General features: G+C 35.2%; 1 protein-coding gene across 1 annotated transcript; it reads right to left on the bottom strand.

Annotated features, from left to right (window-relative positions):
• Positions 1-251: 251 nt before the first annotated feature.
• On the bottom strand, positions 252-17,593 carry LOC145270743 (uncharacterized). The gene is made up of 2 exons (XM_080126348.1): positions 17,480-17,593; positions 252-4,488 (listed from the first exon to the last, which is right to left on the bottom strand). The coding sequence occupies exon 2, from the start codon at positions 2,413-2,415 to the stop codon at positions 1,129-1,131; it is 1,287 nt and encodes a 428-aa protein (XP_079982474.1). The 5' UTR covers positions 2,416-4,488; positions 17,480-17,593; the 3' UTR covers positions 252-1,128.
• Between the last annotated feature and the right edge of the window lie 6,855 nt (positions 17,594-24,448).

Genomic DNA, 24,448 nt, shown 5'->3' on the forward strand with positions numbered 1-24,448 from the left:
TGCTCGGGACCGTATAAGACAATGAGAAAAGTGAAGTTGATTTGGAAGATAATTTTATTCTTAGGATAGGTGATTTTTTTTTGTCTGTATGGGTTAGCTATAGGAAAGAGATCTTGGGCTGCAAATACTATGCTAGGTTGTTCAGTGTGTAAAAAGAAAATATGAAAATAGCAGTGAATACCCATGCAAGCACAAAAAAAAAAAATTTGCCACAGTAGCCAGGCGCAAACCTGTAACACTAACAAGAAAAATGAGGTGAAAAAATGTATTTATTTTCTGTGATATTGCATGTGTGATTTTAAGTAATCTTTTCTTGCAAATAATAAATTACACACTTTGCATCGATGATAAGGCTTCTCACTGTTTTTTGTTTTATTTTACTTCAGTCAAAGTTCTCAGACATCCAGGGGCCCATTACTCGAGGATAGTGTTTAACAGGCATTCAAGTTCGGAACTGCTCGGGACCGTATAAGACAATGAGAAAAGTGAAGTTGATTTGAAACATAACTTTTGTTCTCCGGATAGGGGAATTTTTTATTTATGTATCATCTGCTATCTCGAGCGAAGCATAAAAATGACACTAAAGATGAGAACAAGTCTTAAGACTCCAAACAATGAGTATCATTTTCGTGGAATATTTTTTATATTAATGTCAGTTTGTTCTGCAACAAATGCTATGATTATTATTATTATAGCAGTCCCATTCTTGTCCATGCCTTGTCTTGTCCATACAAGCTAACATGGCGACTTTTCAAACTCCCATTTGTTTCCACATATGACACCTCAAACATTCTTTAGCATGCTAAAGAACATACACTGACACGCACCCATAACAACACGTGAACACACTTAAGTCTTTGCCCTTTCTTTCTCCATTTAATCAGCTTCCTTTGTCCCAGCGACTACTAGCTATAAACACATGTGGACTGAGCTTTTCTCTCCTCTACAAGCCGAAGAAGGCTGATGACATCGACCAGAACATACTAAAAATAACACTCAAGATGAAAACAGTAGTTTTAAGAATCCAACAATGAGTATCATTTTCTGTGAATTTTTTTTAATAATAATGTGAGTTTGTTCTGCCACAAATGGTACGATTATTATTTCTTCGTTTTTTTTTTTATTTGTTTATTTTCTGTGAGTTTGCATGTGTGAATTTAAATAGTCTTTTCTAGCAAATAAAGAATCACACACTTTGCATCTATAAGGCTTCTCACCTGTGTGAATTCTCATATGAACCGCTAAATTCGATTTTAGCGTGAATGACTGAGGACAGACATCACAAGAAAATCGTTTCTCAGCCTCCAAGTTGTCGTGTGTTTTCAAATGCTTATTCAAGTCGGTTTTCTCTGAAAATATGGAACCACAAATGTTGCAAAGATGAGGTTCGCCTCCACAGTGCATCTGCAGGTGAGCCTTTAGATAGTCTTTCCTCGCGAAGGACGCATCACAAATCCGACAAGGGAACGGTTGCAAACCAGCATGCTTTCGCATATGGACAGCTAAATTAGCTTTCAGAGTAAAAGAGGATCCACAAAGTTTGCAATAATACGGTTTCTCCACGGTCGGGGTTTTGTTGTTGTGGGTTTTCAGGTGGATCTTTAAGTGGGTTTTCTGTGAAAATGCAGATCCACATAGCTTGCAAAGGTGGGGTTTTTCTCCTGTGTGAGTCTTTGTGTGCCGGTTTAAAGCCGACTTTGTCGCGAAAGACGCGATACACTTGCTACAAGAGTGGGGTTTTTCCCCGGTGTGTATCCGCATATGCACCCTCAGCGAGGATTTCTCTGTAAACGAGGAGCCACAGACGCCACAGGAATATGGCTTCTCTCCGCTGTGCTTTTGAACGTGTCCCTTCAGGTCATCTTTCCTAGCAAACGAGCTCCCGCATATTTCACAAGCATGCGGTTTCTCTCCGCTGTGGATCTGAGCGTGCCTCTTCAGGATCGACCGCGTCGTAAACGACATGGTGCACACGTCGCAAGCAAAAGGCTTATCGCCACTGTGAATCTGCTCGTGCCTCTTTAAATAAGACGCCGTCACAAACGAGGAGGGACACACTCCACAAGCAAACGGCTTCTCCTCGGTGTGGCTATGGAGGTGTCTCTTCAAGTTCTGCTTCGTCACAAACGAGGCATCGCACACCTGGCAGACATAGGGTTTCTCGCCGCTATGACGTCGCAGATGTATCGTAAGTTGCGACTTCCCCGTGAACGCAGCGTCACATGTATTGCACACGTAAGGCCTCTCCCCTGTGTGTATTCGTACATGAATCTCTAATCCAGATTTAGTTGTAAACGAAGAGCAACACACTCCACAGCTGTACTGTTTCTTTAAACTCTGTTTGAGCAGGTTTTCTTGTGCATTGGATTCTGCAAGAGATGACGTCTTACACGTTTCACTTGAAATTTCTGTCATTTTGATTTTATTTACAAGGGAGTCGCCACATCAAGGCCTGAAGGCCATTTAAGGATAAAATTAATGTACAGTGTTTTTTTTTTATAAATTTTCATTAATGTAAAGTGTCATCAATTGAAGGAACTTAACACTTGATCTCTAAATGAGATATACATATGTATTTGAGTGTACAATTGCTCTTCAGAGTATTTTTACAACTTATCAAGGCTTAAATACGTTCAAGGATAAGGGTTAATAAATGTAAGATGGTTACAGAGACAGTAGCGCAGTGATCATTAGACGTGGAAATTGATTATGTAAGAGGACAGCTTGTTTGTTTACATTGGACTTGAGGATGACCATGTTGTAGTTAGCTGGAAAGCAGGTCAGCTGAACAGAATTCCACAAGTAGTTCAAGGAAAGAAACTTTGTTCATGGAAAATAAGGCAAAATAGTGAAAATATTGTCATTGTAGCAAGATGAGTGTTTTTTGTGATTATTTGGCAGCAGTGAAAGATTGAAGTGCAGACGAGTAGTTGGCAATACAATAAAAAGGATTAAGGTTTTTCTCGAAAATAGAGCCACACACTTCACTCTATTTTTTTACTTAAAAATAAAATTTAATTGATTGAAGGAACTTATCAGTTGATCTCTATATGAGATACATATATATTTGAGTGTACGATTGTTCTTTATACAGACTGAAAACACTGGAGGAGTTGTTGATATGTGACCCACTAAATTGATTTCATTATACCATTTGGAAAGCAGATCAGAAGAACAGAATTCTACAGGTCATTCTAGGAAAGAAATAGAATTTAGGTGTGTGGTTAGAGAGTAGGGAAAATATTGATAGCTGTTGTAGTTAAATGAGCGTTTTTTTGTGAATATTTGGCAGCAGGAAAGACCATAAATTGAAGCTCAGATGAGCAGTTTGCAACACAATTAAAAAAATTGTTCTTCCACGTTTAATTTTACGTCACTGTAAAATCTTATTGATCGAAAGGACCTCATACTTGATGTCTATGGGAGATACATATATATTTGAGTGTAGAATGGCTCTTTATGCAGATGGAAAACACTGGAGGAGCATGCTGTTAATATGTGACCCACTAAATTAATTTCTTTGTACTGTTTGGAAAGCAGATCAGAAGACAAGAATTCTACAGGTCATTCTAGGAAAGAAATAGAATTTAGGTGTGTGGTTAGAGAGTAGGGAAAATATTGATAGCTGTTGTAGTTAAATGAGCGTTTTTTTTGTGAATATTTGGCAGCAGGAAAGACCATAAATTGAAGCTCAGATGAGCAGTTTGCAACACAATTAAAAAAATTCTTCTTCCACATTTAATTTTACGTCACTGTAAAATCTTATTGATCGAAAGGACCTCATACTTGATGTCTATGGGAGATACATATATATTTGAGTGTAGAATGGCTCTTTATGCAGATGGAAAACACTGGAGGAGCATGCTGTTAATATGTGACCCACTAAATTAATTTCTTTGTACTGTTTGGAAAGCAGATCAGAAGACCAGAATTCTACAGGTCATTCTAGGAAAGAAATAGAATTTAGGCTTGAGCAGGTTTTCTTGTGCACTCGATTCTACAAGTATGACGTCTCATCCATTTCACTTGAAATTTCTGTCATTTTGATCTTATTTACAAGGGAGTCGCCACTTATCAAGGCCTGAATTTAAGAATAAGATGAATGCACGGTGGTTACAGAGACAGAAGAGATCATTAGAGATGGAAATTTAGTAAAATTTGATTATTTACATATTAATAAAAACTTGTTTATATTGGATTTAAAGGCGACCACGTTGTAGTAAGCTGGAAAGCAGATCCGTAGAAAACACTGGAGGAGCATGTCGTTGATATATATGACTCACTAAGCTGATTCCGTTATACTGTGTGTGGATCTGAGTGCGTTCGTCCACTGTGTTTTTTTTGCATGTTTTCTTTTTTCACTGGATTCTGTTGTGAATGGCATCTCATTCATGTCCTTGAAAAATCGATTTATTTAGTGTTTGCAAAACCCGGTGGAAATGTTTATATTCCGTTGTTGTTTTTTTTTTACTCCATTCTTTCTGCTACCTGTTAAGAAAGAACAAATTTTAAACTTAGACGTTAATTAAAAAAAAGAGTATGATGGTTACAAAGACAGTAGTGCAGTGATCATTAGACGCGGAAATTGATTATGTAAGAAGACAGCTTAATAATAACTTGTTTACATTGGACTTGAGGATTACCACGTTGTAGTTAGCTGGAAAGCAGGTCAGCTAAACAGAATTCCACAAGTAGTTCAAGGAAAGAAACTTCGTTCAGGGAAAATAAGGCAAAATAGTGAAAATATTATCATTGTAGCAGGATGAGTGTTTTTTGTGATTATTTGGCAGCAGTGAAAGATTGAAATGCAGACGAGTAGTTAGCAATACAATAAAAAGGATTAAGGTTTTTCTCGAAAATAGAGCCACACACTTCACTCTATTTTTTACTTAAATGTAAAGTTTAATTGATTGAAAGGACCTAATACCTGATGTCTATATGATATACATATATATTTGAGTGTACGATTGTGCAGATTGCAAACACTGGCGAAGCATGCTGTTGATATGTGACTCACTAAATTGATATTATTATAATGTTAAGAAAGAAAAGATTTAATAAAAAAAAACACACATATATATCATGCAAACGTGCAGTATGAACTATACTAGCAGGACCTGTGGAAATTCCACAGGGGAATCTACAGAATGTCAACATCAATATATTACATATGAATATGTAATATATTTTTATTGGCATTCTGTAGACGTTCAGTGTAAATGGACATGCTCTGATATTATTGTAGCTTTTTTGTTAAAACTGCAGAAGTATTTATCTAAACTAGCACGAAATCCCGGGCGTTTAAATATATTTTAATTCTTACAGATTTTGTATATATTATTATTATATTATTTATATTAATGTTTCTATCGATTTTTATATGTTATAAAGTTGCGATTTCAAAAATAAAAAAATATATCCATATGACTTGGGTGCATTACAAACCGAAATAAAAAACTTATGAAAAAAATATATGTATATGAACTTCAGTTCCTTCAGCCATAATAGAAACCAAAACCAAAACCAAAACTTAGGAAGAATTCTTGGTAAAATTATTTATGACAAGAAATAGAAGATCATAACAATTAAACGACCTGGATGTAAGTGGGACACACAAAAGAAAACACACTATCATATTAAAATTTATATATATATATATATATATATATATATATATATATATAAAAGCGAAAATCTGTGTATGTATGTTCGCTTTTTGTGAAAGGCTTTTTTCAGAAGCGGTCGGTCGGCTCGCAACTTCTTAAAGCTTCTCATATCACATATAAATCGTAATATCTCAGAGTTAACAACGGAGCTCGCCTGTCTATTTAATTTGCTCGACTTCAGGAAGATAAATATTCAACATTTGTCGCTCGCCAAATGTGGATTAGGCTTTTTCATATAATAAAAGCAACACTAATTCTGGGGGTATTTTTCCGGTGGCGATCGCCGAAAATGTCCGAAAGCAATCAGCTTTGATCAATGTGGAAATATTTTCCTTATATCAAACAATTGCTATTCAATTTGGACCCCACCAACATCTTGGGAAAATAAAAATAAAAAAGTGTTCCCGCAGTAAATGAAATACTATCCCGCAGTTAAAGTTGACCTCATTAAGTCATTAAAATGTGCACCTGCCAAATCTAAGTAATTAAATAAATTCAAACGTGTTTCCATTAGTATCTCGCGGTGGGTCAATGGTTAATGTTGCACACTTTTTTTTCACACTTTAATTTCCAACTTCGCCTCAAGGGTTCGGGTTTGATCCTCATACTCACCTGCCAAAACTTCTTTATTTTACTCCCCCCCTCCCAGAGTTTTGATTTACCCAAAACCACACATACCTCTAAACACCTGGGCAATGCCCGGTACCTCCCGCTCGTCTATCTATATAAATAAAAGGCAAAATGTGTGTGACCATTTCGTGTATGTCTTCAAAAGACTTTTCTTGCACACGCTCCCGGGGTCGTTACTATCGCTTAAAACTGTATATATAGGTCCTATATAATAATATCTACGAATTAGGAAAGCACGTAGCGTATAGATTTATTTACGTCGATTTTTACAAAATTATTGCTATTTTGGCTTCTCGCCTGTTGATTGGGCTTTTTAGTATAAATAAAATGAAACTAAACTCAAACGGACGTGTTCGCGGCATTGCGCCGTGAAAAACGTCCAGAAGCAATCAGCTTTGATCAATCTTGTATATCAGATTCTTGTATATCAGACAGTGAAATTTCGATAAACAAACTCAGACGCTGCGTGACTTCTATTTGACCTTCTTAATTAGGTCAAATGGAAGCAGCAAAGTTAACTTTTATTACGCACGCCTGTTTTTATAGTTATAGTTAAATAAATAAATTCAAACACGTCTACACTGTATGTCGCGGTGGCCCAATGGTAACATCGCACGTTTTTTTTTCACACATTAATTTCCAACTCAAGGGTACGGGTTCAATTCTCATACTCACCTACCAAAACATTTTTTTATTATTATTTAAACCCCCCCCCCGAGTTTTGATTTACCTCAAGACACCCGGGCATCGCTGGGTACCCCCCGCTAGTATATATATATAAAAGCGAAAATGTATGTATGTATGTGTGTATGTTTGTCTGTCTGCTAAAACCTTTGAATAGACAGAACAAAAATTCACAAATTTGGTCTCATATGAAAGACCCATCCTTCGCCCGACAAATATCGAAAAATTGGCCAAAAACGTTAATTGTTTCACCCTGAAATCAGAACATTTCTACAGGGAAGGGTCGGCAAAAACCGTCCTCTCATGACGAGACCAGTTCTACGCATGTGTTAGTTCTACGCATGATTTAGTTTAAATATTTGAAGAACTGACACAATTTCATGTGCGTCGTGTTAGCTCAGTTGGTTAGAGCGTTGGGTCATTATCTAAAGGTTTGGGGTTCGAATCGGGGTGTGAGATGTCTTTTTTTTTCGATTTTTTAAATTTTAATATTGAAACAGTGTTATTTAAGCCATTTTTCACATGTTTTTTTGGGGGGAGGTATTTTTAAAATTTTTTTAAAGAAGTTTTAACGTTCGTTTTTCTGTTTTACGTTTTCTTTCGTTTTTCCAATTTTTACATTTAACACCGTTCATTGGCCTTGTTAATTTTTTTTGTGCTTTTTTAAAATATTTATTGTGCTTATTCTTATGTTCAGATTAACACCCTCCCCCTGCCCGAGCACACACCTCGAAACACCCAGGCAACGCCGGGTACCCCCTGCTAGTATATAAATAAAAGCCAAAATGTGTGTTAGAGTGTGCACATATTGTGTATGTCCGGCAAAGGTTTTTGGAGGGGGGAGGATGCTCAGAGGTGGTCAGTTTCTTAGAACTTTTTATATACTACCTAGATTATAATATCTACGATTTTCCCTTCTCCACTTTCTCTATCTTATTTCCCTTCTCTTGGTTTCTAATATCTATATGTAATCACACAAAAAAATATCTTTTCTTTTTATTTTAACTTGAACCATTTTTTTTTTTTACATGGAGGTCATGACGCAGCTGCAAGCCAGTTTTCACTTTTTTTATACTGCAAAGAAAAAATCTCGAAAATAGCGCGTAAAAGTCGGGCAAATTAAAAATAGACATGGCCCCAGTCATAACTCATAGATATTATGATTTAGACATTATATAAAAAGTTTTAAGAAGGAGTGAACCGACCAAGAAGTCTGGTGAAAAAAGCCTTTGGCAGACATACACAAAAATGCACATACACACACACACATTTTCGCTTTTATATATATACTAGCGGGGGGGGGGGTGTACCCGGTGTTTCCCAGGTATTTATAGGTGTGTGTATGAGGGGGGGATTAATAATCCTGCTTAAATATTATAAAAAAGACGATGTAAAAAATAAAATCCAAAACGAAAAAAAATGGCATAAATAAACCTGTGTATGGGGGGGGGGGGTAAACTAAAGAATAAGCGAAGTAATAGAAAAAAATGTTTGGTCGGGAAGACGCATTGAACCCGGAACATTTGATGTGGAGGTGGAAACCAATGCCAATACTTAACGGTCTCGACCACGAGTGAGAGTAATTGATTAACGTGTTAAGTTAAAGCTTATAAAGCTAAAAGAGGTTTGATTGACAGGACGACGCTAAATGAGGTCATAGCGTGATCGTTACTTTTAGTTTTCACTTTCCCCAGATGATGGTGGGAAGGGGGGGAAGCAGAGCGAAAGCCGAGAACCCAACGTATTTCACTGTATTTATACTAAAATGCAGGACAAACCGGGCACAAAGCGAAATAGCGCAAATCTCATAAAAGTCGACGTAAATAAATCTAGAGACGACCCGCATTCCCAAACCCTATGATGATATAGGGGGTATATAAACAGTTGTAAGCGATAGTAACGAACCCTGGAGCGTGTGCGAGAAAAGCCTTTTGAAGACATACACGAAATGGTCACACACATTTTGCCTTTTATATATATAGACTAGCAGTGGGTACCCGACATCGTCTGGGTGTTTAGAGGTGTGTGTGTGCTCGGGCGGTGGGCGCAAGGTAATCAAAACATAAGAATAAGCGAAGTAAATATTTTTAAATATTAAATAAATATTAAATATTGTATAAAAAAAAGTTAAAACTTTTTTAAAAAATCGAAAAAACACAAAAAACCTAACGTAAGGCAAACGAACGATGTTAAATGTGAAAAACAAAAACAAAAAAGAAAACAGAAAAACGAACGTAAAAACTTCTTTAAAAAATCTGAAAATACCCCCCCCCCACCTAAAAAAACATCTGAAAAATGGCTCAAATAACCCTATTTCAATATTAAAATTTTTAAAAATCGAAAAAACAGGGGGGGGGGACCGGGCATTGCCCAGGTGTTTTTGGGTGTGTGTGGTTGGTCGGGGTGGGGAGTGTTAATGAAAATGTAAGAATAAGCGAAATAAAAAAACAAACGTTTAAAAAAAAAAAAACACATGAAAAATGGCTTAAATAACCCTGCTTTAATATTGAAATTTAAAAAAAAATGAAAAAAAAAGCATCTCACACCACGATTCGAACCCAAAACCTTTAGATAATGACCCAGCGCTCTAATCAACTGAGCTAAGACGACGTCCATGAAATTGTGTCAGTTTTTCAAATATTTAAACTAAATCAGGTTACAACATCGTATGACGCATGCATAGAAGCGTAATCGTCATGAGGACGGTTTTTGCTGACCCCCCCTGTAGAAAAGTGATGATTTCAGGGTGAAAAAAATTAACGTTTTTGGCATTTGTCGGGCGAAGGTTGGAAGTTTAAAATGATACTGATCTGGCGAAAATCCGTGACCCGTGTGGAAAGTTTCTGCAAGACATACAAACACACGAACATACATATATACATACACATTTTCGCTTTTATATATATAGACTAGTGGGGGGGGGTACCCGGCGTGGCCCGGGTGTTTGTAGGTGTGTGAGTTGGGAGGGGGTGATCCAAACAACCCTGTTTTAAAAATAACGTTGGCGGTTGTTTGGAGGTGTAAAAGAAAAAAAAAGTAGGCTTGAACCCCGAACCTTTGATGTGGAAGTGGAAACAAAATGGAAAAAAACCCTGTGACCTAACTAACCATTTCAGCTACGAGAGAAGAGGAATGAAAACCATCTTAATTTAACGTTTATAAAATGAAATTGACAGGTGCGAGAAACTTAAGTTGCGTGATGTTTGACCTCGAAACATGATGTGGCTGCAAGCCAGTTTTCGCTTGTTTTATACTGAAAACCAAAAGAAACACGCTGCGATCGAAATATCTGGAAAAAATAGTCAGGCAAATTAAATAGACACATGACCCCTGTTCTTAAGTCGTAGATCATTTAGATGTGATATAAAAAGTTTTAAAAAGAAACGAGCCAAGCCAGAAGGCCGACGAAAAAAGCCTTTTGCAGACATACACAAAAAGCGAACATATTTACACACATTTTCGCTTTTATATATATACTAGCGTTGCCCGAGTGTTTGTAGGTGTGTGAGGGGGGGGGGAATTAATAATCCTGCTTAAATATTATAAAAAAGACGATGTAAAAAATAAAAAAATTGTAAAAACCAAAACGGAAAAAAAATGGCTAAATAATAAACCTGTTTATTGGGGGGGGGGTAAACTAAAGAATAAGCGAAGTAATAAAAAAAAATGCTGCCCGGGTGTTTAAAGGTGTAAAAGAAAATAAAATAGTTTTGGTCGGGAAGAGGGATTGAACCCGGAAGCCTTGATGTGGAGGTGGAAACCAAAGCTAACTACTTCACCGTCTCGACCACGAGTGAGAGTAATTGATTAGCGTGTTAAGTTAAGGCTTATAAAGCTAAAAGAGGTTTGATTGACAGGAAGACGCTAAATGAGGTCATCGCGGGATCGTTATTTTTAGTTTTCACTTCCCCCCAGATGATGATGGGAAGGGGGGAAAGCAGCGTGAAAGCCGAGAACACAACGTTTTTCACTGTATTTATACTAAAATGCAGGACAGACAGGGGACAGAGTGAAATAGCGTGAATCTCATAAAAGTCGACGTAAATAAATCTAGAGATGACCCGCGTTCCCAAATCCTAGATATTATGATATAGGGGGTATATAAACAGTTGTAAGCGATAGTAACGCCCCCGCCCGGGAGCGTGTGTGGAAGAAGCCTTTGCGAGACATACACGAAATGGTCACACACATTTTGCCTTTTATATATATAGATATAGATAGACAAGACTGACCAATTTTTATGATTTCACATTCAAATGAACAGCTAAAACAACAACTGGAATACAAGGTGCCTTCATTAAGTTTCCGACTTTTCTGTACAGGAATTAGAAAATGTTGTAGACTCTTGAACGTTATTGCTATACATCTTATGAGATTAGCCTGGGTGCCCGTCATTGGCCAGGTGTTTGTTGAGCAAAAATATTTTTTTTAAAAAAGTGGGTGCTAATGCAGAGAGTGCTCTGCACTATTTTTTTAAATCGTATTTTCAACTTTAATTAAAGTTTTATGATATGTTTTGTTTATTCAATTGTAAGGTTAAATTACAGAATAGGTACAAAACACCCTCCTCTCCCCATGTTAAGAATGGCTTTTTAAATAATGTTATTTCAGCATGGATCAATAAGTGCATGAGTACCAAAAAATGGTAGTAGGCAGGCAGGTTCCAAGGAGGAAAAGAATGTATAAATAATAAAACATGACGCCAAATCAGCAGTGATGAGTGTTTAAATTAATGCTAGTCAATCGAAAAGAGGGGATGACTTTCGAAAATATCATCGAAAAAAAACGACCCCCCCCCAGTAACGTTATTATTTAGAAAGCCGTTCCTAAGATGTGGAGGGTGTTTTGTACCTATTCTGTACTCTAATCTTACAATTTAATAAAAGCATTGCATTTGAAAGATTAGAGACTAAAGTTAATTTCCTAAAGGAAAAAATATTTGTACACGTAAAAAAAAAAGTTATGAAAAATGTTTTCACGGCGAGCTAACCAATTCAGCTAAATTTTGAAGTTAAATAAATTCATTGTAAAAATCCTTTAAAAGATAAATATTAGTTTTCTGGGTCTATTTTAAAGATAATTAGTAAAATAAAGTCCTAAGATATTGAATTGAATAAATAAAAACATATTGTGTAAAAATAACTTAATTAACCCTCAAAAAGCAAATAATTCTATGATTCTTGAAAAACGCAACAAATAAAGGTTTGTAAACACAATTATACGAAAGCCCAAAATTATAGTCAATCGAAACACTGTTTCGAAATGAAGTCATAATAGTAAAAGGAAGTAAGGGTATCAGATTTTTTTTTTTTTTTAAATATACAAAATACTGTTAGAAACTCACTCAATATATGTTACCGTGACATAGGCTGACATATATTTGGTGGGTTTTTAACAGTATTTTGTCTAGTTCTTTATTGTTAACTCATTTTCCCAAACTTACTGTGTAAAAGAAAGAGTTGGTCCCCATTTACTATTAACTCCTCACATTAAAACTCGGCCTTGAGCCTAATTTGCTCGGCGGGAAAGCAAATAAATACCAACCCCACATATCAGACCTTGGTCAACATAGGGGCAACCCTTCATACCTTCAATAAATATTATCAAAGGAAAGATAAGTTACTTTTCTACCAAACTGGATACATTTTTTTTTGTTTTTATTCAATGTAACATGTTTATTCAGCTCGAAAAACATGCAGTGTTTACCGATGTATTGGAAAATTCAAAATGGCGCCCGACACTCTCTTTAACATGGTAAGTTTGGGAAAAGGTGTTATAAATAATAAACTAGACAAAATATTATTTAAAAAACACCGAATATATGTCAACTTATGTCACGGTAACATATATTGAGCGAATTTCTAACAGTATTTTGTCTAGTTTATTATTTATAACATCTTTTCCTGAACTTACCGTGCTAAAGAGGGTGTCGGGCGCTATTTTGAATTTTCCAATACATCGGTAAACACTGTATGCTTTTAGAGCTGAATAAACATGTTACATTGAATAAAAACACAAAAAATATATCCAGTTAGGTAGAAAAGTAACTTATCTTGCGTTTGATAACATTTATTTGTTATATATTTGTTTTATGTTGTTGTTTTTTTTTACTTTTTCGAATCTATGTGTTAGTAGTATCAGAATTTTGGGGGAATTTTCAGCCGAGTCGCCATTTTGAATAGACACCTATCTTTCTATCAGATTATAACAATATGAAAACGTAATTTAAACCCGTAAATTTTATTTCAATAAAACGAGCAAAGACCAAATTTTAATATCATAAAAGCTTTAATAGAGAAATAAACAATTTTATTTATTTTTCCTTCGATTTCTTCACTTAACATTACACGGATTGTCGAACAATAACATTACTTGAATCTTACGATAAATATTTAATGGCAAAATATACAACTTACCGGGTTAATGAGTAAGATATGCTTTCTTTTAATCTTCCTGTATGAGAATTTATTCATATTTATGTATTATAATCCATGTATTTTTTAAATGGAAGGATTTTTCCAACACATATCGCGACAACGCGTGTCTTTCAAGGAAGTTGTAAAGGCACCGGATGTTAAGATTATCACTTTCTTATCTACGGAAGCCTATAAGTGTAAAAAAAAAACCACTAATTCAGAAACCTTAGTAATCTCGATATTGGATTATATTCCTTCAAATTTTCCACTTTTAAAGGTTTTCGGAGGCGCTGAAAACGGAAATAACCATTTATATATACGGCAAACGAAACTAGTAGTTTCCAAGATAAAAAATTTTACAAATGGTCACAAAGTGGGGGGTCACTTTTCTATAATGATGTGACGTCAAATGGGCACCCACTTTATGGCCACATTGCAATGAACTGATTTGGCCGTAATAACATATAACATATAATAAACGGTAACATATAATAAGCGAGTTCCTAACAGTATTTTGTCTAGTTTTTTATTCATAACACCTTTTTTCATACATACCGTGTTAAAGAGAGAGTCGGCCGCCATTTTAAATTTTCCAAAACACTGTTTTTCGAGCTGAATAAATATGTTATATTGAATAAAAACACAAAAAAATATATCCAGTTTGGTAGAAAAGTAAATTATCTTGCCTTTGATAACATTTATTTGTTATATATTTGTTTTAGACCACTTTTTAATACAAACTTAATAACTTTTACTTCATTGTCGAAACTGTCTGCAATAAAGTGTAGAAATTACCTTAAAAATTAATATTTTTTTTACTCAAATAAAGTTTAAAAAGTCAAAATAAAATTTAAATACATACATACAGAAAGTAAAAAAAATATATGTGTGGTAAAAAATAAACTCATTATTATTCCAAGGTGTGTCAGAAATTTCGTGAAAAATATTGAATAATTTGACCCCATCTTTCCAAGCTTATAACTACTCGAAAAATGTAATTCAAACCCTAATTTTTTTTTTCAATTAAAGAGCAAGAAGCTAGGTTTTATTTAAAAAAAAAAATTAAAAAAAAAAAAAAGTGATTTTTTTTTTAAAAAGATTTTAAACTTCGGACTTTACAGGTAAATTTCTAAAAAACTGTACTTTTTCCGTTTTTAATTTGAATATATTATTTTTTGATCTTTTCTCTTCAATGATACATAAAACTTTGAGTAAATTAATTATTTACTTTTTAATAGACACTTGAAAATGGGGGGGGCGTGAATTAAAAAAAAACGTTTGTCTAAAATATTGTATTCAGTTTATTGGAAAGAGCATAAAATTTCACATTGACCCTGAAAATATCGTAAAAATAGAATTAATAGAAAAATTTTGATAGGTTTTTTAAGTTTAAAAATTGAAAATACTGAACTCGTAATATTCAATTAATTTCATTACTGTTTTTTAAAAAATAAAAAAAAAATAATATTTCTATTACTTTTTATAATACTTTAATGGGTTTGTATTACTGTACACATAGATTCAAAAAAGTTGTCAAAAAAACAAATATATAAACACAAAGGCAAGATAAGTTACTTTTCTACCTAACTGGATAAATTTTTTGTGTTCTTATTCAATTTAACATGTCTATTCAGCTCGAAAAACATGCAGTGTTTAAAATTCAAAATGCCGCCCGGCTGTCTCTTTAACACGGTAAGTTTGGGAAAAGATGTTATAAATAATAAACTAGACAAAATACTATTAAAAATCAACCGAATATATGTCAACTTATGTCACGGTAACATATATTGAGCGAATTTCTAACAGTATTTTTCTAGTTTATAATTTATAATACCGTTTCCCAAACTTACCCTCTCCGAGAGAGAGTCGGGCGCCATTTTGAATTTTAAACACTGCATGTTTTTCGAGCTGAATTAACATGTTACACTGAATAAAAACACAAAAAATATATCCAGTTAGGTAGAAAAGTAACTTATCTTGCCTTTGATAACATTTATTTGTTCTATATTTGTTTTTTGACAACTTTTTCGAATCTATAATACAAACCCACTGTAATAGTTTATTCTGGAAGTATATTCCATAAAGAAAATAAACCCACTTTAAAAATAGAAATTACGAGTTTTTTATATTTTATCTGCAGTTTCGTGTTAGGGGTGTCAAAAATTCCTACAAAAATTCTGATACTGCTTATGCGTGCAAAACAAACCCACATTGGCAACATGTGGGTTTGTTTTGCAACATTGTTGCATTAAATAAAGACACTAAAATATTATCCAGTTAGGTAGAAATGTAACTTATCTTGCCTTTGATAACATTTATTTGCTATATTTTTGTTTTTAGACCACTTTCTTTTTAATCTATGTGAACAGACAGAGACAGTAATAATACAAACGTAACTTTTACTTTATCGCCGAAACATTTTCGGCGATAAAGTGTAGAAATTACCTGAAAAATTAATGTTTTTTACTCAAATAAAGTTTAAAAAGTCAAAATAAAATTTAAATACAACTTTCTCATCAGTTACAGAAAGTAAAAAAATACGTGTAGTAAAAAAAAAAAAAACTCACCATTATTCCAATAAAATTCTTTAAAGACAAGTCTGCTCAAAAGAATGCTTAGTGTTGGATGGAGTAGCAGTTAGCACAGTGACTACGGTTTTTGTCCGACTTCTAAAGGGAGATAACTTATCGTCCTTTTTTTTAATGTTTGCGCCTTTACGCTATCGTACATGAAAACTGGAATCTTTCATTTTTGGATTTACACGGATTACGGGATGACGAAGATATGAAATGTAAATTTTTTTTTTTTTATATCTTAAAGAAATACCTGAATTTTTTATTTATTATACTATAAATCTGCATTATATGGTTTCGTCTTTTTTTTATTTTTATATCGAAAAAAAGGAAACCAGGAATTAAATATAAAAATATACACTGACCGAAAAATATTGACTGGAAAATTCTAAACAAAAATTAAGTTTTCACGTAAAAAAACAAAAAAAAAAACATGTGGTTATCAAAAAAAGAAGGATTTACATTTTGGACTTTACCGGTAAATTTAGATAAGTGATATTTTTTTGTTGTTTTAAATTTGAGTATTTTATTTATTGATGTTTTATCTTCAATTTGTGATATATAAAACGTGTCTACCAAAATTAATTATTAAAATTCTTATAGACATTTCAAAATGGGGGGGGAGTGAATTTATAAAACAACGTTTGTCTAAAATATTATATTCAGTTTATCGGAAAGAGCATAAAATTTTACATTCACCCTGAAAAAAAAACGTAACAATTGAACGAATAGGAAAATTTTGATAGATTTTTAAAGTTTAAAAATTGAAAAATATTCATCTCATAAAAATCAATTGATTTCATTACGTAACAAAATGGCTCCCAGAGCGCACGCGCGCACTTTGTAAACACTGTATTTTAAAAAATGAAAAATAATATTTCTATTATTTTTTAAACAACTTAAATAGTTTATTTTGGAAGCATATTCTATAAAGAAAATAAATAACCCACTTTAGAAAGAGAAATTACGAGTTTTCTATATTTTATTCGCAATTTTCTGCTGGGGTGTCAAAAATTCCCCCAAAATTCTGATACTGCTATCTATGTGTATATTATATATATATATATATATATGATTAGTTTTTTTTGGAAAAAGAATTCCAGCAGAGTGCTCAATTAAAAGGAAAATCCAAATTTTAAGAGCGTACTTATATTTTGTGTACAGAAAGTTGTTAGTTGAGACAGATCATTGGTACCGTCGGTTTCAAGCCCGATAATAAGGCCCGTTTAAGGTATCCTTATCAAGATCTCTTCAGCCGATATTCGTCTATCTTATAACCGGAAGTATGAAGTATATATACCTCGCGAATCCACGTTCAAATCTCGTTTTGTTTAATTCCCCCCCCTTTTTATATATATATATATATATATATATATATATATATATATATATATATATATATATATAAAGTACTCGGTGTTCATTCACCAATTTTATTTATTTATTTAAAATCAAATGTAATGTATCAATCGGGTTAATAGTTTCATTTAATTTAAATAATAATACTTACTTGTTTGTGAAATTCTGGCCAAGTTTTACGTGTACGTGTGCTGTCACCGTTAAGTGAACTCTCCCGCCATGGAAGACAAAAATAATTGTGTGGACGGTGTCCAATGAAATTGTGTCCCTTCTAAATAAATGTTTCCAATCTTTGCTAAGTTACTAAAACTTAAAACTAACGTTGTCGTCGGAAATTTAAATAATTGGTTTTAAAGTTTGTTTTACAACAGGGTATTTATTTGCTCCCCCACCGAGCAAATTAGGCACAAGGCCGAGTTTTAATGTGAGGAGTGAAGGGTAAATGGGGACCAACCAAATGGGGAGTAGGGGAGCTGGATAGTGAAAATTGCTACATTGACCAAGGTCTGATATGTGGATGCATTTATTTGCTTCCCCACTGAGCAAATTATGCACAAAGCCGTTTTTTTAATGTGGAGAGAGAGGGGGGGGGAGAAAAGGAGACCAGCTCCCGATGGGTGGGAAATGGGAGCTGGATAGTGACAATTAGTATCAAGGTCTTATATGTGGGGCTGCCCCCACATATGGTCTTTGCTTGCAGTATCTGTCGGAACAGATGGTATTTATTTGCTCCCCCACCAAGCAAATTAGGCACAAGGCCGATTTTTAATGTGAGGAGTGAAGGGAGGGAGAAGGGAAAAAGGGGACCAGCTCCCGAGAGGTGGGAAATGGGAGCTGGTTAAAGGTCAGTCATGTGGGGTTGCCCCCACATCTGGTCTTTGCTAGTCATAGCTAGTCATAGCTTGCAGCATCTGTCGGAACAGATACTACACTTTGATCCAGGCCCGAAGGCCGAGAACAACAGGGTATTTATTTGCTCCCTCACCAGATAAATTAGGCACAAGGCCGATTTTTAATGTGAGGAGTGAAGGGGAAATGGGTACCAACTCCCCGGGTAGTAGAGGAGCTAGATAGTGACAATTGGTATGAAGGGTTGCCCCTACATTGACCAAGTTCTTATATGTGGAGTTGCCCCAACATATGGTCTTTGCTTGCAGTATCTGCCGGAATAGATACTACACTTTGATCCCGACCCGAAGGCCAAGAACAACAGAAAAAAGGCAATCCTGTTTTCTAGGGATACGCTACAACAGAACATTTTTGTTTTTTGTTTTTTGTTTTTTGTAAGGGGGTAATCGAGGTCGCTGACAACGAATCTGATAATCAAACCCGGGGCAAATTTACCGTATGCATGGTATTAACCTCTGAACCCACAAACTACTTTCCGCCATTTTACAGCTTCTGTTTACGCTACGGGAGAGCGCGCAGTAACATAAACGACGGTTGTTGAATATGCCTTCACGTAGCAAACTGCCTTTTCACATGGCGTATAAATCTTTTGTGGAACATTTAAACTTATGCGAAAAAGAAAAGTACTCCAAGTGGGAAGGGGGGGGGTAATATCAGAAAGACATTTCTTTTTTTTTTTTCAGAACAGAATTAAATTTTTTTTTTTCGTTGGCGGACAATTTAAAATTCAAAGAAAAAATTGTCTACAACAAAATTTTTTTTAAAAATGCATTACAGCACTTTTGGGGGGGGGGATTTTTTTTTATCTTACGTAGTTTCTAATGCAGTTTACAAAAACATAAGCACCAAACATTTTGATGTTTTTTGTTCTTTTTTCTTTTGTGGGAGAGGGATTCAATTATAGAACTTGTGTGGCATAACAGGTGCTTCTGCATTTTAATTAACCGTTTTTCCGGTGCAGTTGCAATATTGACGACCTAACCATATGGGCCACGGCGCAATCTATTGGCTATGCCTCAATTTTAATTTTTATATATTTTTTAATCTAGTTCTACATTCTACTATGTGACAAGTCACGCGTCCTATACAACTAAGATAGTTTTGCAGGCAGTAGATATCACATCTACAAACATTAACTGAAATTAGCCGACTCTTCACACACAATTTCGGAAGTACTGCACACTTCATGCGTACGACGACCTGGGTTTGCGCCTATGTCGGAGACCGTCACTGATGAGATGCAGTTGAAGCCCACTTTGCAAATTACAGCCATCTTGTTTAAATCGAAACGGAAAATTACCTCTATTTTGAACTCTTCTGTGTCTTACGATTGTTTGGTAATGTTGAAGATTCGCCTTGCTTTGTTTACAAAGTCCTTTGACAGAAGTGACATCCGACATTTTGAGCTACGGATGGCCAAAACCGTATAGAATGAACTTGTTTTTATAAATTTTTTTATTCAATCTTTATTTGAACTTAATTTTTGCTCTGTTTTTTTTTTTTTTTACGTATTTAAAATGAATTACAAGACACAAAAGTTAAATAAAAACGCGTATTCATTTATTGCAATAAATATGCAAACCTCCATAATGAAATGCCATCGCAATTTTTTCTTTCTTGTTAACATTTCAAATATTCATTGTTATTAAATAATACAAGCGAAAAAGATATTAAATCTTATTTTCCAAGACATTCGCTAAAAATTACTTGTTCAATTATGTAAGGCATTTTATCTCACCTGTTTTCTGCTCCAAGACAGTGGCAAAAAATTAACAAAACAATTACAACAAAGAATACCTTTAAAATTCAATACAATTTTTATTCATTCTTCGTTGCAAAAAGGAAATGTCGATTTGCCTCTGATGAGCTGGTAACAACCTCGAAAGGTAATAGTTCTTTTATCTTCGTCAGGAACTCGTATCCGGGCACAGTGTAGCGTGTACCCGGGAATTTATTTTGTCAGGACATTAAACATTTCACCGTTTCCGGAGAGCTCCGAAAAAAAGACAAAAAAAGTCGTGGCACCAAATTCAAGCTCTCTCTCGCTCTCTTTTTGCTCGCGCACCCAAAAAGGTAAGACGCATTACTGCCACGCTCCGTTGCTTGTGCGCAACACATCCTGTGCCGATTCTATTGATGAAACAACACACAAAAAGAAAGAAAAACATTCTTATCTTTCCCTCAGCTCCTTACTCGACGAATTTTCTAAAAAAATAATTCCCAACGTAACATCAAAAACATTAAACCAGTCAAGAAGGATTTCTTTTCTTTACCTTCGGACTAAAAATAACACGAGTGAGATACACCAGGCAAATAAATTCACATCTATTACAAAGAGCTAAGTCTGATGATTTGTTTGTTTTTAATTGATTTTTCCAGATGTTTACTTTCGTATAAATGTTTTGAAAAATTAATCGTAAGTGCGATGCTCGTTGTTTTTGCCCAGCGAGCACCTCGCTTCAACAGCACTGTTCAAAAATTGGATTATTGCAGTCATTTGAAGGGGGTTGATATGATGCCTTCTGGTTAAAAGAGTCGATTCTTGATTTGAATTGGCAGAAGTTCAAGGATCTCAACATTGGTGAAATAATAGTCACTCCAGTGGACGTTCAGAATGGCGTGGAGACAGCGCTGATGAGAACACTCGAGGAGTCGTAATTGATGGCAGTAAATTGTCCAGGATTCAGAGTCCGAAGAGCTGGGCAGCCATTGCGAAGCAAGATGTGAGGCGCTGCAAGGCTGTTTTGGTGTGGGTAACAAGGGCAGTGTTTTTGTATTTATTAACTCTTTTATTCTTTTTATCAAACAAAAATAGAACTTTTATAATGAAATATATATTATGGGCTGTTTTTCAAGCATCGAAATTTTAAAATTAAAGTTAGTTTTATTAAAAAACAAAAAAAATGACGAGGTGTTTGCAAAACTTAATAATCATCTACAAGAATTCCTCTGGCGGCGGCGAATCAAAGACAATTATTTTTGGATACGATTTTTTTATGATGTTTGATGAAAATGCATGAACAATGTGTAGAGGACAAAAGAAAATAATGAAACAAATGGAATGAAGGAAACAAAAACTCAATTGCTGGAATCGATAAACGTGTCGTTTATTTACTGTTGAAAGAATGAATGTTTTAGATATAACACGTGTTCATGTCCGTGCGGGTGTACATCGTTTGTTACAGGATTGGTAGTATAGAAGGAAAAAGGAAATGTGTGTTCATCTCACGTTCGGGTCACTGTCGTTTGTTCGTGCGTGGGAAGAGAAGTGAGTGATGTAGTGGAAAATGGGAATGATAGTCCAGCGTGTAGACAAAGAAAAGGATAGAGGTTAAGCTGTGCGCCATGTTAGTCGTCAGCTACGCGGTGGTGTTCTCTGGCACAAGCAGTAGATAGAGAGAGAAAGAGTAAGAATGTCAATCCAGTTCATGGAGAGAGAAAGCGTATAAAGTGTACAGACAATTACTAAAGTGTACATACTGTTTGTTATCTTTTTGTCCCACATAGTAGCAAGTGGTGTGAGGCACACGCATGCACGCGCATGCCGAAAAGGCACACTGTCGGTCTGTAGACCGCTCAGCTCGGAAGCTGGTCTGAAAAAAAGGAGAAGCTGCTTATTGCTCTTGTTTTTATAGGTGTTTCCGCTGGTCATTGCACATGTGTAGATTTCCTTTGAAAAGGGAAGTGACGTTGCCCTTGTGTGCGTATGTGTGGGTGTATGTGAGTACATGTGTGTACGTTAGCGTGTGTGTGTGTATATGCGTGAATGTGAGTGTATGTACGTGAACGTGAATATATGTATGTGTGTGGATGTGCGCGTGTATGTTTGTGTGCGCGTATGTATGTGACAAGTAATATAGGTTGAGACGTGAACGCGTGTTTTTGTGTGAGACTAGAAAAGGCTTGTGCAATACTCCCCTTCCTAGGAAAAAAAAATATATGCAGTGTATATATATATATATATATAAATATATATATTTTTTTTTAAGTAATGTTTTCGGCAATTGACTTTTTTTTTTGTTTTTTTTGTTTTTTGTTGGCGGGGTTGTTTAAAAAAAAACGTCAATAACGGAGTGTGTTTGTAAAAAAAGGTACTCACTTACGCGTGGAAAGGCGTTTACTCTTTTTTTTAGGGTGATATTTGTTTGGTTGTTTTTTGGTGTGCTGACATGTGCAACGAGTTGCTTGGACAGTGAAGGGAATTGTTCATTTGGAAGGAAAGTGAATCTGCAGTAATGTGTGTATTGTTTGGACGGTGCTCATTGCGCATTCATTCTTGCTGTCAATGAAACTTCCAAGTTGTGAGTTTATCAGCATGCGTGGTGCATCTCAACTCGTATTGTTGATTCAACTTCTTCCAATGTGTTAATAGGGATTTCCTGTTAGTGTTACTTTGTTGTTGCGTCTGCTGTGTGGGAGGGAATGTGTATAGGCCTATGTGATTTTGCTCCTCGCATTTGTTGCAGGGTAATGTCAGGAAACTGTGAAAAATGTTTGTCGAGCTCAAATTTTTTAAAAATTCGGTATGAAGTAGACAGCTCTGTGTTTGTTTTCTGCCGAGTCTAACGAGGGGTCTCGTCATAATTGTTTGTAGTAGTTATTCCTGTCGGTAGTGGTTCACTTGTTTTTCTTTGTTGAAAAGTATTTTTTTTTCTTTATCAAATAAAATGCGCGTCTCGCTCAAAACAATTAATTTAAAAAAGGTAGGGTCACCATGCTTGTTTGTTTCACATCGGTCGGTTGCCGATTTGTTGTGGACTTGTAGCATATGAGGAAATGCTTGTTCCTCTCGCGTTCGGGTGTCACCATTTTTTGGTGTTGGTGAAAAATAGGGAAAATGAATTGAATTGGGAAAGAAACGAACAATGCATTTATTGAAATAAACGAACGAGAATTAATTTCGTGAAGAAACAAATAAAAGAAAAGGGTACAGCACATGTTTAGTTTGGTGTGCGTCTCTCGCTGTTAACTAGTGAGAAGGAAAGTTTATTGTTGTAGAGAGAGAGTCTGTGTGTGTATAAGTGTTTCGCTCAAACGCATCCAGTTCATTTTAAAATAACGGGGTCACCATCTTCTTGTAGAAAAAATGGATGTTTTAAGTATAACACGTGTTCATGTCAACACGGGTGTAACCATTGTTTGTTGCGGGATTGGTAGTATAGAAGGAAAAAGGAAATGTGTGTTCATCTCACGTTCGGGTCACTGTCGTTTGTTTGCGCGTGGAAAGAGAAGTGAGTGATGTAGTGGAAAATGGGAATGATAGTCCAGCGTGTAGACAAAGAAAAAGATAGAGGTTAAGCTGTGCGCCATGTTAGTCGTCAGCTACGCGGTGGTGTTCTCTGGCACAAGCAGTAGATAGAGAGAGAAAGAGTGAGAATGTCAATCCGGTTCATGGAAAGAGACGGCGTATAAAGTGTACATACTGTTTGTTATCTTTTTGTCCCACATAGTAGCAAGTGGTGTGAGGCACACGTGTGCACGCACCTGCCGAAAAGGCATGCTGTCGGTCTGTAGACTGCTCAGCTAGGAAGCTGGTCTGAAAAAAAGGAGAAGCTGCTTATTGCTCTTGCTTTTATACGTGTTTCTGCTGGTCTTTTGTGCATGTGTGAATTTCCTTTGAAAGGGGAAGTGACGTTGCCCTTGTGTGCGTACGTGTGCGTGTGTGTGAGTACATGTGTGTAGGTTAGCATGTGTGTGTGTATACACGTGAATGTGAGTGTATGTACGCGAACGTGAATATATGTACGTGTGTGGACGTGCGTGCGTATGTTTGTGTGCGCGTATGTATGTGACAAGTAATATAGCTTGAGATGTGAACACGTGTTTTTGTGTGAGACTAGAAAAGGCTCGCACAAATGAAAAAAAAATTTTTCTTTAAAGAAATTTCAAAAAGATTAATATAGTCTTTTTTTATGTATGCAAAAATTTGTTTAAAAGTTTAAATAAACAAAGACAATTTTTTATTCGTACTTGTATAGTTTAGTCAAGGCATTAAAAAATGTAAATACCGAAAAAAGTTTAAAGTGTACGTATCCGTTATGGAACAAAGTTCTCCAAAAAATATTTCACTTAATTTCATCAAGTAGTTTTTTTTTTTTTTTTTACAGCGGAAAAACACGTTTTTATGAGAGCGCATTGAAGGGGGCCATCTTGGATTTAAAAAGAAAAATTGTTTGAATTTTAGAAATGCCAAAGAGAGATAACTCCAGTT

The sequence above is a fragment of the Euprymna scolopes genome, chromosome 46, assembly GCF_053919585.1.
Source record: "Euprymna scolopes isolate OS-2025 chromosome 46, ASM5391958v1, whole genome shotgun sequence".
In the NCBI taxonomy this organism is placed as follows: Eukaryota; Metazoa; Mollusca; class Cephalopoda; order Sepiida; family Sepiolidae; genus Euprymna; species Euprymna scolopes.